Source organism: Galeopterus variegatus, unplaced genomic scaffold (assembly GCF_000696425.1).
Source record: "Galeopterus variegatus unplaced genomic scaffold, G_variegatus-3.0.2 Scaffold2561, whole genome shotgun sequence".
Classification (NCBI taxonomy): domain Eukaryota; kingdom Metazoa; phylum Chordata; class Mammalia; order Dermoptera; family Cynocephalidae; genus Galeopterus; species Galeopterus variegatus.
In genome coordinates, this window is record NW_007728672.1 from 106,212 (window position 1) to 119,940 (window position 13,729).

The window sequence follows — 13,729 nt, forward strand, 5'->3', positions numbered from 1 at the left end:
CCCACATACAGACCGGCCGCTCACTGGCTGAGCGAGGTGCGGGTGCGACACCGAGGGTTGCGATCCCGTTGCCGGTCCCGGTCCGGTACGGGCGCGACACTGAGGGTTGTGATCCGTTGCCGGTCACGAAAAAAGACAAAAAAAAAAAATTTTGTTTACTTGTAAAGCAATTTTTGCTAATTTTAACTTCAAAAGTTGAGGAAACTCTTATTATTTTTGTATCTTATGGTAAAAAATTAGTACTTCAGAAAAATGCAGGAATATAGAACTTGTACTTGTCAGAAATGACCATTATTAACAGTTTGTGCGTCTTTTCAGACTCCTTTTAATTTCATGTGTTTATAAGTATTGGGAAATTTTCAAGATAAATACATAAATTAATGTAATGAAAACGAGTAGTATGGAATGTACATTGTTCAAGTAATACAGAATCATATATGGTGGAAAGTTGAAATTGTCCCTGCCCACTCCACCGGAGTTTGGTTTATATCCTTTAGACTTTAAATGTATATGTGTATATGCAATCTTTATGTATCCATTTAGATTTTTTTAAAACAGGATGATATTATATATGCTCTTGTGTAGCTGACTTTTCACTTAGCATATTGTAATTATCTTTTTGGTCAATGTGCACTACCTTATTCTTTGTCATTCCACCATGATATGGATATATCATAATTAATTTAATTAGCTCCTTGCTGATGGTTGCTTAGGGTGTTTCAGGTTTTTCACAGTTGCAGATTGTTTCAGTGAACATTTTTGTAATATATCTTTGTATGCTTGTGTCAGTCTTTCTACAAGGAAAAATTTCTAGGGGAGGTCAAAGAGAATGTAACTTTTGATTTGCGTAGCAGTGGGCATGGAGCATCTGGAAGTGAGATGTCTGTGACTAGGAGCCAGCGCCTTGGCGTTCCTTTTTATACCATATAGGGAGATGCCTCTTCGTAGATCGTTCTGTCAGTAATACTTCCCCTTATATGTGAGGTGTATGAGAACCTTGAATTGTGTGTTATAACTCAAACCATGTAATTCCTGTAAGATGAAAGTAATGCTGAGTCTTGTGTTTGTGCTTCTTTGAACAGGAATATGCCAAGATGGTCCAGGTGTTACATGCATACTGTATCATTTCAGCAGGCATCCGTGTAAGTTGCACCAATCAGCTTGGACAGGGAAAACGACAGCCTGTGGTATGCACAAGTGGAAGCTCCAGCATGAAGGAAAATATTGGATCTGTGTTTGGGCAGAAGCAGGTAGTAGTGCCCAGTTACTTAAAAACATTTTACTGCTCTAGTGATTGTGGTAGGTTTCTATTGTCCTTTCTAATACAACAGAGAATAAAATCCAAAAATGGATTTTTTTTTTTTAAGTACCCATCACAAAAATTAGCGTTTGGGAGATGAAAGGTTTTTATTTTAATCTTGCAGAGAATAAAATATGCATCCTTTAATTCTACCTGACAAAATATAAAGCACTGTGGGCAGTGTGTTGATTATGAATAAGTAGGAGCCTAAGGGTTTCATCTTTCTAGTAAAAAATCAGAATTATTATAGCACTACAAAGTAGTTGTTGAGATTCTTTGAATTTCTTTGTGCTTTAGTGTGGATAGCTTGACTAGGAAAGAAGACACACAAAAACCCTCATTACATCTTCTTGTCTGAAGTTAGGTCCATTCTTTATTAGGGAATAATTGTGACTCTTGTTTTCTTTTAGTTGCAAAGCCTCATTCCTTTTGTTCAGCAGCCGCCTAGTGACTCCGTCTGCGAAGAGTACTGTCTGAGCTGTTCTGATGCTCTGCATAATCTGTTTTAGTAAGTAGATTGCTGCCAGGGAAACTACAATCCAGCATTTTTTTCTGAGGAGTTTTTTTTTTTTTTTTTTAAGAGTTCCTTATAAAACTGTGGGCAGTGTTATTGCAGAGAAAGAAGATTTCTAGAAAGGACTCAGTTACTTGATTCAAACAGTATTCTGGGTAACAGGTGCTTTTCAGGAGGTTTCCTGTTAAATAAGTCTTTATTAAGGCTCTGTTTAGCAAGAATAATTTTTAAATTGTTTTCTCTATAATGTTTGGGTTTATTTGGATCTGGTGAAGGCAGATTAAACACATCATAACTTTTTTTGTGTAACAAAAATAGATAGTTCCGTAAGCAGGAGTGACCTGTAAAGATCCATATTCCCTACTTTTCCTCCACTTGCTTTTGGTTCATGCCTGAAATTGCAGAGATGGAGATTCATTTCTTTATGTTAGGTATTCTTAGGGAAATGCAAACATCCCTGGGGTGGATCTCATACGGAACAAGTATTTTATCAACATCTTAGTAGACCGAGGTTTGGAACTAAGAGCAGATTTTAACAGGGGAGACAAAGATTGTGAATATAAGTGGTTAGACGCCGTTGACAAGCCCGTGGGGACAATAGGAAGGTTCTGAGAATGGATTTGGGATGGACCCACTCCTTGGATAGAGGTCAGGGATTTAATAGGGAAGGTTAAAGGAGAGCTGAAGCAAATCACTTTTGAACTCACTGCATTTCTGGTGGTGGATTTGTTGACGATAGAGCATTCCAGAAGGTCTGGGTTCTTTTTATGATTCATCAGGGTGAAGCACAGATGCACATTAGCTGAAATGTGTATCCTATCAGCATGTCACCAGGTGTTTTGTTTTTATTTCACTGTAAGGATGGGCCATGTGATATGTGTTTCTAATCCTTTTCACTCTGGAATCCTGCCCTTACTGTATTCCCACTGCATAGCGTCTCAGGTTTCATTTCACACTGTGCTCACGGTGTTGGAAGGAGTTCCACAGACAGACAGTTTTTCTTTATCAATCGGCGGCCCTGTGACCTAGCAAAGGTATTTAAAAATAGTTTTGTATTACTTTATTCTTTGTGCATTTGACTTTTTGTTTTCTTTATTATTTAGTAACTTTTTCTGGTACAGGCAATTTACATGGAACTTGGGACTTTGACTCAGAAACATGGCTTTAAAATTATTTTAGGCATTTAAAAAAGCCTACTATACAGTTGTTTCAATTGTATATATGTGTGTGGGTATATATATATATACCATAAATATGTAAACACATATTAACTACCAGTATATTATCATAAAAACCATAACTATGTGAGGAAAGTAAACATTTTAAAACATTTGTCATCGTGTAGACTTTTCAGTATAGACTGGTGACATGCATTGTTTTAATATTTTCTGTCCATTTTCGAGGAAAATAAGGGCCCAGATTACTTCTGCCTCAAATTTAAACTGATCATTTTGATATGGTTACATGGGTTTTTAGTGGTTTAGTTTTGACTTTGTGTCTTCAACAAAATTATACCTCAGTAATATTTTCTGTTTTCCAATGACACTGTTAAATTCACTTGTATCTCCCAGATATGGTTCAACTTCTAAATTTTTTAACTTATATTATAATTAATGTGATTTTATGGTTTATCTCTAATGCCATTTAATAATCTCATTATAATATCATGTAAATGGGTTTCTTTGTAGATTTGAATGTATGTTATGAACATTTAAACTGCACCTGCATTTCATTAAAATTTCTTCAAGAGCATCTTTAGATTGGAAAAAGATTCCGTTTTAGAAGTCAATGATTAAAAATAGCCCTTTGAGGGGCATGAGGAAACTTTTTGGGTGATGGATATATTTATTATCTTGATTGTGGGGATAATCTCACAGGTGTATTTATACATATATCAAAACTTATCAGAGTGGCTGTTTAGCTCATTTGTTTAGAGTGTGGTGCTGATAACACCAGTGTCAGGGGTTTGGATTCCCTTACTAACCAGCCACCAAAAACCAAACTAAAACAAAAAACAACAAATTGTGCAGTTTAAATATGTGTAGTTTATTGCATGTCAGTAATACCTCAGTAAAGCTGTTAAAAAATGTATCTCTGGCTAGAAAAAAATGTATCTCTTTGGGGGTTGGTTATAGTAGCATGTTGTAGAACATTGGGGGAAGGGAACATTTATTCTAAACTTTGTTTTTTGTGCAGGTCTCCAGACTTGTGAATGAGATCTACCACATGTATAATCGACACCAATATCCATTTGTTGTTCTTAACATTTCTGTTGATTCACGTAAGTTCCACTGAGATGTCAATAAAATTGGTGACTTACTCCAAAAAGAAAAAATGAAATTATAAAGCTCTGATGTGAATGGAAAGAGATAACAATTTATGGCAATGTAATTTTGTTGTTTTTGGTTTTTGGCGGGGAGGGGATTTTGGTGGTTGGCTGGTATGGGGATACAAACCCTGTGATTTTTTTTTTTAATATATAGACTTTGCTGCTTTCTACTTGAAACTGTATTAATTGTATTATTAGGAAGTGTGACTTATGTTCACCAAGGGAAAAACTAGAATACAGTGTTCTCCCTGATTTTGAAAATAATTCATTTCATATAGATATTTTTTTTCTGATTGTTAAAATTCTGGTTTATTGTCATCCAGTATTTTTTCTAGATACTTAGAAATATATATATGCATACCTAAAAATATTTTATATACACACACACCCCCACATCCTTTGAAGGGAGAAAATAACTTTGTATCCTGCTTTTTATCATTAGACGTGAATGTTTTCTTTTTCATGTTATTAAAAATTATTCAGAAATATGTTTTTAATAGCTGCATTTATATTCCAATTTATGGTAACATAATTTTGCATTGTTATGCATGGTTATATTTTGATTTTTAAAAAAAATCTTTATGGGGGTATTTAAGTTGTTTTTAGTTTTTGAAAATTATAAATACTGTCCTCATAATTAAAAATCATTATCTATATCTTTAATTATTTCTTTAAGATAAATTTCTAGAAGTGGAATTACTGGGTCAGTGAATATGATCATTTTTTTTTTCCTTTTTGTCTTTTTTCGTGACCGGTAACGGGATCACAACCCTCGGTGACGCGCCCGTACCGTGACTGGCAACGGGATCGCAACCCTCGGTGTCGCGCCCGCACCACGCTCAACCAGTGAGCGGACCAGTCTCTATATGGGATCCGAACCCTTGATGGGAGTGCCGCCACACTCCCAAGCGCCGCACTCTACCGAGTGAGCCACCAGGCCGGCCCCTGAATATGATCATTTTAAGGCTTTTTCTATATTGCATTCTAGACATGTACAATTTATACAGCTACCAACAATATACTAGGTATTATAATTTTTAAACTAAATTTGGTAGGGAATAAAATATTTTAGTTTGTATTTTTCTCTTATTATACATGTGTTTATTTCCTCTTTTTCTTTTATAATTTACGTATTCAAATCCTTGCATATCTTGTGTTTTTTAAAAATTGTTCATCTTTTCCTTGTTTATTTGAAAAAGCTACTTTTTTTTTTTTTTTAATGACCGGTAAGGGGATCTAAAACCCTTGATTTTTTTTTGTTTTTTAAAAATTGTTCATCTTTTCCTTGTTTATTTGAAAAAGCTACTTTTTTTTTTTTTTTAATGACTGGTAAGGGGATCTAAAACCCTTGATTTGGTGTTGTCAGCACCACGCTGTCCCAAGTGAGCTAACCAGCTGTCCCTATATAGGGATCCAAACCCATGGCCTTGGTGTTATCAACACCACACTCTCCCAAGTGAGTCATGGGCCGGTCCTTGAAAAAGCTACTTTTAAAATTTATGAGTATTAATCTGGACACTGTAATGTTTTTTAAAGTACTTTTGGTAAGTATAAGTGAATGAAATAGTAGATGGGGACACTTCTACTACCAAAGGTGGATTTAAACATAATAAATGTGTTTTCTTTTTTGTCTTAGAATGTGTTGATATCAATGTTACTCCAGATAAAAGGCAAATTTTATTACAAGAGGAGAAGCTTTTGTTGGCAGTTTTAAAGACCTCTTTGATAGGAATGTTTGATAATGATGTAAACAAACTTAATGTCAATCAGCAGCCATTGCTAGATATAGAAGGTAAGAAAAATAGTGTATAAATAGCTTGTACAACTCTTAACTATTGTGATACTTTCCTTATTGTTTCCAAAGTAAAGATTTTTTGACATGAAACAAAATCTCCTCTTAGAGAGGATGTATCACACTGGTAAGTATGTAGCTGCAGATTTAAGGTCACCTGTTAAAAAGAGCATGAGTGACCACATTTAGCACACACTGAAATATGCAATGATGTCTTTCTTGGGCCATAATGGTCTCTCTAGTTTTTCTAAATTGTAAGACATAAGATGAACAGATGTCTACAGAGCCTGTGCATTCTTAACTGCCTTGTCATTTCTTTTACTATGTATTTTTAAGTTATGATATTCTTGGTCATCCTGGAGATTACAATTAATCTAGCAATCTAATTCAGATTAATACCAAGTTAATATCAATAGTATACAAAAACTTTGCTCCTATATAGCTCCATTCCTCCCTGTTATTGTCATATAAATTGCATCTTTACATCTTTATACATTGTATGCCTGTCACTACACAGTAAATCGCAGATTTGTGATTTTTTATTTATGCAGTTGTCTTTTAAATCAGATAGGAGAAAAAAGAAACAGAAACAAAAAATACATTTATGCTGTCTCTCTTTTTTTTTTTTTGACTGGTAAGGGGATCGCAACCCTGGCACGGTGTGGTCCACACCATGCTCAGCTAGTGAGTACACCGGCCATCCCTATATAGGATCCAAACCTGTGGCCTCGGCGCTCCCAGCGCCGCACTCTCCTGAGTGAGCCACGGGGCCAGCCCTATGCTGTCTCTTATATTTACCTATGTAGTTACCTTTACAGTGCTCTTAATTTCCTCATGTGGAGTTGGGTTACTGTCTAGTGTCCTTTCGTTTCATCCTGAAGGACTTCCTTTACTATTTCTTGTAGGGCAGCTCTGCAGTGAGGAATCTTCTCAGCCTTAGTATCTCTTCATTTTTGTGAAGGATAGTTTTGTTGGATATAGAATTCTTGGTCAATAATCTTCTCCTTACAGTATATTCAGTTGAATATGTCATCTAAGTGCTTTCTGGCCTACACGATTTCTGATAAGAAATGGTTGGTTAATCTTACTGAGGATCCCTTGTATGTGATGAGTCACTTCTTGCTGCTTTCAGGATTTTCTCTTTGTCTTTGTCTTTTTTTTTTTTTTTTTTTTTCCCCTTTTTTCGTGTCCGGCAACGGATCGCAACTCTCAGTGTCGCGCCCGTACCGGACCAGGACTGGCAACGGGATCGCAACCCTCGGTGTTGCGCCCGCACCTCGCTCAGCCAGTGAGCGGGAACCGGTCTGTATGTGGGATCCGAACCCTCGGCAGGAGCGCCGCCGCGCTCCCAAGCGGCACACTGTAGCAGTGCACCACCAGGCCGGCCCTGTCTTTGTCTTTTGACAGTTTGATTATGATGCATCTGGGTACAGAGAGATTTTCTTGATTTTATCCTACTTGGAGTTCAGTGAGTTTCTTAGATTCATGCCTCATTAAATTTGGGGAGTTTTCGGACATTATTTTTTCAAATAATCTTTCTGCCCTTTTGTCTCTCTTCTCCTAGAACACCCACTATGTGATGTTGGTATGTTTGATGGTATCCAACAGGTCTCCAAAGCTCAGTTAATTTTCCTTCAATTTTCCTTTCTGTTCCTCTAACTGGATAATTTCAATTATCCTATCTTCAAGTTTGCTGATTTTTTTCTTCTGCCTACGGACATCTGCTGTTGAGCCCTTCTAGTGAACTTATCATTTCAGTTATTATACTTTTAGTTTTTATAATTTCTCTCTATTGATATTTTTATTTGGTAGGATATCATTTTTATACTTTCCTTTAGTTCTTTAGAAATTGTTTCCTTTAGCTCTTTAAACATATTTAAAATAGCTGATTTAATATCTTCTTCTAGTTAAGTCCACCATATGGGCTTCTTCAGGGATAGTTTCCATTGACTGCTTTTTTTCCCTGTGTATGGGCACACTTTCTCTTTTCTTTACATGTCTCATAATTTTTTTCTTGGGGAAAGTGGACATTTTAAATAATAGAATGTGACAACTCTGGAAATGAGATTCTATCCCCTTCCCAGGGTTTGTTTTTGTTGTTTTTTATTGTTTGTTTATTGACTCTTCTGAATAGTTTTGGTATACTATTGATATTAACTTTGGTAACTCTGCAAAGTTTCTATTTTATGTTGTGTGTGGCTACTGAAGTCTCTGTTCTGTTAGCTTAGTGGTCAGCCAGTTATTAGACAGAGATGTCTTTAAATGGCTGGAATCAGTAAATCTCTCAGTCTTTGCTAAGGGGTTCTGTGTGCCTAGTGGGGTCAACATTCAACACAGCCAGGCAGTTGACAACCCTGCCTTAGCCTTCACTTCTTGCTGTAACTGAGCATCAAGGTCAGCTAGAGGTGAGAGCTTCGGGCCTTCTCAGGTCTTTCCTGGGCATGCAAGTGGCCATCTAGATCCCTAGGTTTAAGAAGGAGCTTTTCAAAGCCCCTATGGACATCTCATTCCCAGGCTTTTTCTTTTAAACTTTTGGGTTAGTCTATTATTTGCCCAACTGTTATCCAGTGCCTCAGGCTGTGATGTTAAACAATTGCCTTGAATTGACCTAACCAAGGCTCTCAAGGAAAGGGTTTTTTGCATGGGGTGACTGAGTGAGGACAAATACAGACAGCCTTGCAAGTGGGATGTTACAGAAACCACCAGACAGGTCAAATAATCATAGTTCTCTGGGACATGGGCCTTTAAAGGAGCTCCAGGTACGTCCTCTCTCCTCTGGTGGCTTCCAGGCTGCTGCTGTTTTGGTGCAATCTTGGTTTTCAAAGAGAGCACAGGGCAGGTACTTGGCCAAGTCAAAAGGCCATAAAGCTCACTGTTCATACTGAAGCTTGGCTGTTTTTCTTGAATAAACATTCCCTGATTACTGCAAGCCTTTCATTAATTTCCAGAGTTCTCAAAAAGTTGATTCTGACATTTTTTGCCCGTTTTCTCTTTCCTTTTATGGAGGAGGGAATTTTTGGAGGCCCTTGCTCTGCCATTTTCCCTGGCATCACCCCTGTGCAGTCTTCCCTTAGCATCATGTTGACATGAGAGTTGCCACAAGGCTTATTTGACATTTGTAATAGTAGGCGCAGTCATTATTTTACTTACCTGGTCATAAATTATCAGCCATTTATTGAAGTGATTAGTTTTATTTTTATTCAGCCAAACCAAGTGCATCTGGGTCATCTGGAGGTCGGGGGGGGGCAAAGTCGAGCTCCAGCTTCCCTCCTTGGCAGAGGGAAGATTCAGCCATTGCCTTTTGATGGCCAGACCCACTCCTTTGGGTGGGCTACTGTCTCCTGTAAAGTAGTGAGCCAATCTGGCCCCGATCTCCATGTGTGTATGTGGAGGGCTGGAGGTGGTGGGTGCCCATCACTGTGTCCTCAGCAGAGATAAAGACCTCTGAGAGCTGCTGAGGAGGCTGCACCTAGGGTGTGGTGGAAAGTAAAGGTGACAGGTTCTCCTCTGTTGCTCCCAGTGAGAGGAGAATGCTCTGGGAGGAGGCTTTGTAAACTGAGGGTGCCAGGAGCCAGGAGCCAGGGGCTTGGGGAGGAGTGGGGTACTGAGTGGGGACAGAGGACATTTCCCAACACCCCAAGGGTGGGGAGAGGTCAAATGAAAAGGCAGTGGGGCCAGCTTTTGTAGAGGGCCACAGTGGGCAGTTTTGGAGAATCAGAGGACATGGTGGAGGCACAAGACTCCAGAGCGGTCAGATGAGGCTGCTGGGTGGTAGGACAGGAGCACAGAAACAACACCATTTGTGTGGCAGAACTGCTGGCTTGTACGTGGGAGGGCCACACGTTTCCTGGCCATTCTGTAGCATGGGACATAGTATCTCTGTGTGGGACGTGGTGGAGGATTGTTGGTTGCACACACATCTTTGTGGAAGGAGCCAGTGGTGGCATCTCTGAGCTCACCACAGGATACTGAGCCTGAGAGGCTGCCGCATAAACTGCTTGATCAGTCTGTGCATTTTAAAGCACGGTGGAATCAGTGCTGTCTTCTAGCCATTTTATTGAAGTATAGCAATCACACAGACATAATAAACAAGTCATGGGAGTATTGTTTATAAGTGTATCAGCCCTGAGATCAAGAAATAGCACCCACAGAAATGTTCTTCTGTTCCTTTTCACAACTAACCCCCGATGGGAACCACTTTCCTGACTTCTAACACCATAGTTTAGTGTTATCTGTTTTTAATCTGAAGTCAGTCTGCACATTTTTGCAATTTGTTTCTTTTCTCAATATTTTGTTTGTGAGATTCATCCAAGTTGTGTGTGACAATTCATTCATTCACTCTGGTTGCTGTACAGTATTCCACTATATTCAAATATCACAATTGCTTTGTGCATATTTGAGTTGTTTCCAGTTTGGGGCTATAATGAAGAAGGCTGTCACAAGCATCTTCACACATGTCTTTGGCAAGCCCAGGTAGGCATTTCTGACAGGTAGCAATGCTGGGTCACAGGTGTGCAAATGTTTAGATTTGCAAGATACTCCCAGAGAATTTTACAAAGTGATTGTATCAGTTTCACTACCACCAGCAGTAATCAAGCATCCCACTTGATCCTCATCCCTGTGAGCATTTGTTGTTTTTTTTAAATTTTACCCATTCTGGTAAGTATATGGCCACACCACACTGTGGATTTAATTTGTATCTCCTTTATGATTAATGTTGAACAGTGTTCATGTTTTTAATCAGCTATTTGGATCTCTTCTTTTGTGAAGTGCCTGTTCACATGAAAATATTCACTTATCCCATTTCAGTACAGTCCCTGATACTCTTCTCCATTCACGTTTACTTAGGTAACTTAATAAAAAAGCATGCGGCAGAAATGGAAAAGCCTCTGCCAGAAGAGCAGGATAATTCCTCTTCGTTAAGGACTCAAGGGGAAGAGAAAAGGGTTGTGTCTATTTCCAGACTGAGAGAGGCCTTTTCTCTTCGTCACACAACAGAGAACAGGTCTCAGGGCCTGGAGACTCTTAAACGAAGACAGAGTTCTCCACGACAGAAAAGGAGTGTACCGTTTTCTAGTGCTTCAGATCCCATCTCTGGCAGAGGCTTGCCAGGCCCTCAGCAAGAGGTGACGAGTCCCGCTAAGAGCCCTGGTGACCGTAAGTTCAGTGTGGACATGGAGAAGGACTTGGGGCACGGCAGCACTTCAGCTGGCTCTCAGGAAGGGGTCAGCACTCCAGAAGCAGGCAGTCACTGCAGCAGTGACTGTGCAGCCAGCTCCCCAGAATACAGGTTCTCACAGGAAAGTGTGGACTCTTGTGAGAAACTGCCCGGAACGGACCGTCATTTTTCAGATGTGGAATGCAGTTTAATCCAAGAAGATATTGGCTCTAAATTTAGAGTTTTGCCTCAGCCGGCTAACCTGTCATCCTTGAACACAAAGCGTTTTAAAAAAGAAGAAATTCCTTCAAATTCTGACATTCCTCAAAAGTTGGAGAATACTCAGAACATGTCTGTTTCCCAGGTTGATGTAGCTGTTAAAATTAATAAGAAAATAGTGCCCCTTGACTTTTCCATGAGTTCTTTAGCTCAGCGAATAAAGCAGTTACATCATCACGAACAGCAAAATCGGGGTGAACAGAATTGTAGGAAATTTAGGGCAAAGATTTGCCCTGGAGAAAATCAAGCAGCAGAAGATGAACTAAGAAAAGAGATAAGGTAAAGTTTTTTTCTTAAGACTTTTTGTTCATGTTCGCAATTGGTCATTTTGAGTGAACTGGAGGCTGTCCTTAGAGACTCTGTTTTCTCCTCTGTTCATCTCTGGTCCCTTTGTTCTCACTCTGCTCTGAGGGCCTCTCTCCTTCTGTCTAGCTCAGGGCTTGGTGTGGCATGGCCTCCACGCCAGGATCTGTCCTCTGGCTTTGGTTGCCTGTCAAGACATTCCTACCCTGGAGGCTTCCCTTCACCATAGCCTCGAAGCATCCCAACTGAACTCTCCAAAGTTTCTCACTCTTTCCCTCTCTTCTTACTGCTTCCTTTCTGAAGTGCAATTTTCTGAGGTTCAGTTTTCTGAGGTTCAATATTCTGGGGTCAAGTTTGAGTCCACACGTTGGTTGTTAGTCTCGCCAGCGCGTCCTTGGCACTGTTTTTTCCATTCACCAGCTGCTTTTCATTGCTTTTCCTGTCTGTCACATTGTTTCTCTAAAGAACTCTTTCACCATGATATACTCCTGCTTGAAAAGATTCAAGAATTTTTCCAGATTTTCTCAGCGTATCCTTTCTAGATCAATCTAAATTGATCAATGCCTTCTTGCCCCTGATGTCCTCCCTCTTACTGAAGGTTTTCAGCCCACAGTGACTTCTCCCTCCCCGCATTGTGTTCATCAGTTTCAGTGAACATCGCTGTTTCCTATTTTTCATTTTAATGTATATTTAAATGTATTCATAGTAATGTATATCATTTTAATGTGCAATTAATGTATATTTCATTTTAATGTATAGTAGTGATAAGAGAAATCACTACTAGCACATTGTCAAACCTGTGATTTCAAGATGATTGCCTGTGATTATTAGTTCATTTTCTGTTGCCTATAACAGAATACCTGAAACTGGGTAATTTATAAAGAAACAGAATTTATTTCTTATGATTTTGGGGGTTAAGTTCCAACATGAGCTTGGGGGGACATTCAAATCACAGCAATTAGGATATGTAAAAAAGAGTCAATTTAAGGAAAAATATTAATAACATAGGTAATAGAAAACACTGGTAGCTATCTGCCACTTCCTTTGTGCAACATTGTGGCTTTTTCAAATGTTGAATTCTCTTGAAATTTTTAAAAATCTTTTTAAAACTCACACGGATGTTTTGTCTGACCAGTTACTGAGATTTGCTATGCCCTACAAACAGTATAACTCAATAATTACATTGATCTTTCATAGCACTTTTAGTCTGGACCACACAGATTTTGCTTAATTTAGATTATATAGCCTTCAACAAGGAGTATTTTATACTTTTTTTGATATTCATAGTGCCTAGCATACACTGAGAAAAATTTTCAGGAAATGCTTCTTTAAAAAGTGTGAATTAATAGAGGTGAATATTTTTGAACAGGATCTGGGGACTGTAAACCCTGGGGGATCCAATGAAGAGAGCCAGGTTTCTTCACACACACACACACGCACATGCACATGCACATGCAATCATATACACACACATACAATCATATAGGGAAAGACATGGAAGACACCCCAAATTAATATCTGGTTGTCTTTTATCTTTGAGCCCTCTCAGCAAGTGAAATTATACTGTAATTTTTTAAAATAGAGATTTTAATTAATTCAACAAACATTTATCGATCACCTACTATCGTGGTTCTTGAATTTGGGTGCACATAATGACTCAGGGAGCTTGTTAAATAGCAGAAACCTTGGCCAGCCTCTAGAGATCTGCTTTGGTAGATCTGGTGTGGAGCCTGGGAATCTGCATTTTTGACAATTGCCCCAGGTGGTCACTTTGAGAAACTCTGATCCACAGTGTGCCTGGCATTGGCTCATGGCTTCCAGTGTGCAGTGACTGCTTTGGCTGTACTGTCCCGAGCTTATCGTTCCCATGAGGTGTGGTATGGCTCACTTTTTCCTGAGAAACACATTTCGAGTTAAAGATTAGGCAGTAATTGAAGATACCAAAGTAGTGTTTATCAGCTTCTATTTTTTCCATTTTGAATTACAACTAAGTATATCAAGTTGTAAAGTTTTGTTTCTTTTTCATTGATTGTTAAGCTGGATGCTGATTTTCA

At 38.8% G+C, this 13,729-nt stretch overlaps 1 protein-coding gene across 1 annotated transcript in view; it reads left to right on the forward strand.

Annotated features, from left to right (window-relative positions):
• The window catches only part of PMS2 (PMS2 postmeiotic segregation increased 2 (S. cerevisiae)), a 28,275-nt gene that overhangs the window by 4,589 nt on the left and 9,957 nt on the right, over positions 1 to 13,729 (forward strand). The window contains exons 5-10 of the mRNA XM_008582295.1: positions 1,083 to 1,250; positions 1,711 to 1,808; positions 2,749 to 2,848; positions 4,011 to 4,095; positions 5,780 to 5,935; positions 10,784 to 11,651. Of these exons, the coding sequence (XP_008580517.1) occupies positions 1,083 to 1,250; positions 1,711 to 1,808; positions 2,749 to 2,848; positions 4,011 to 4,095; positions 5,780 to 5,935; positions 10,784 to 11,651 (1,475 nt within the window). The remainder of the gene's footprint in view (positions 1 to 1,082; positions 1,251 to 1,710; positions 1,809 to 2,748; positions 2,849 to 4,010; positions 4,096 to 5,779; positions 5,936 to 10,783; positions 11,652 to 13,729) is intronic.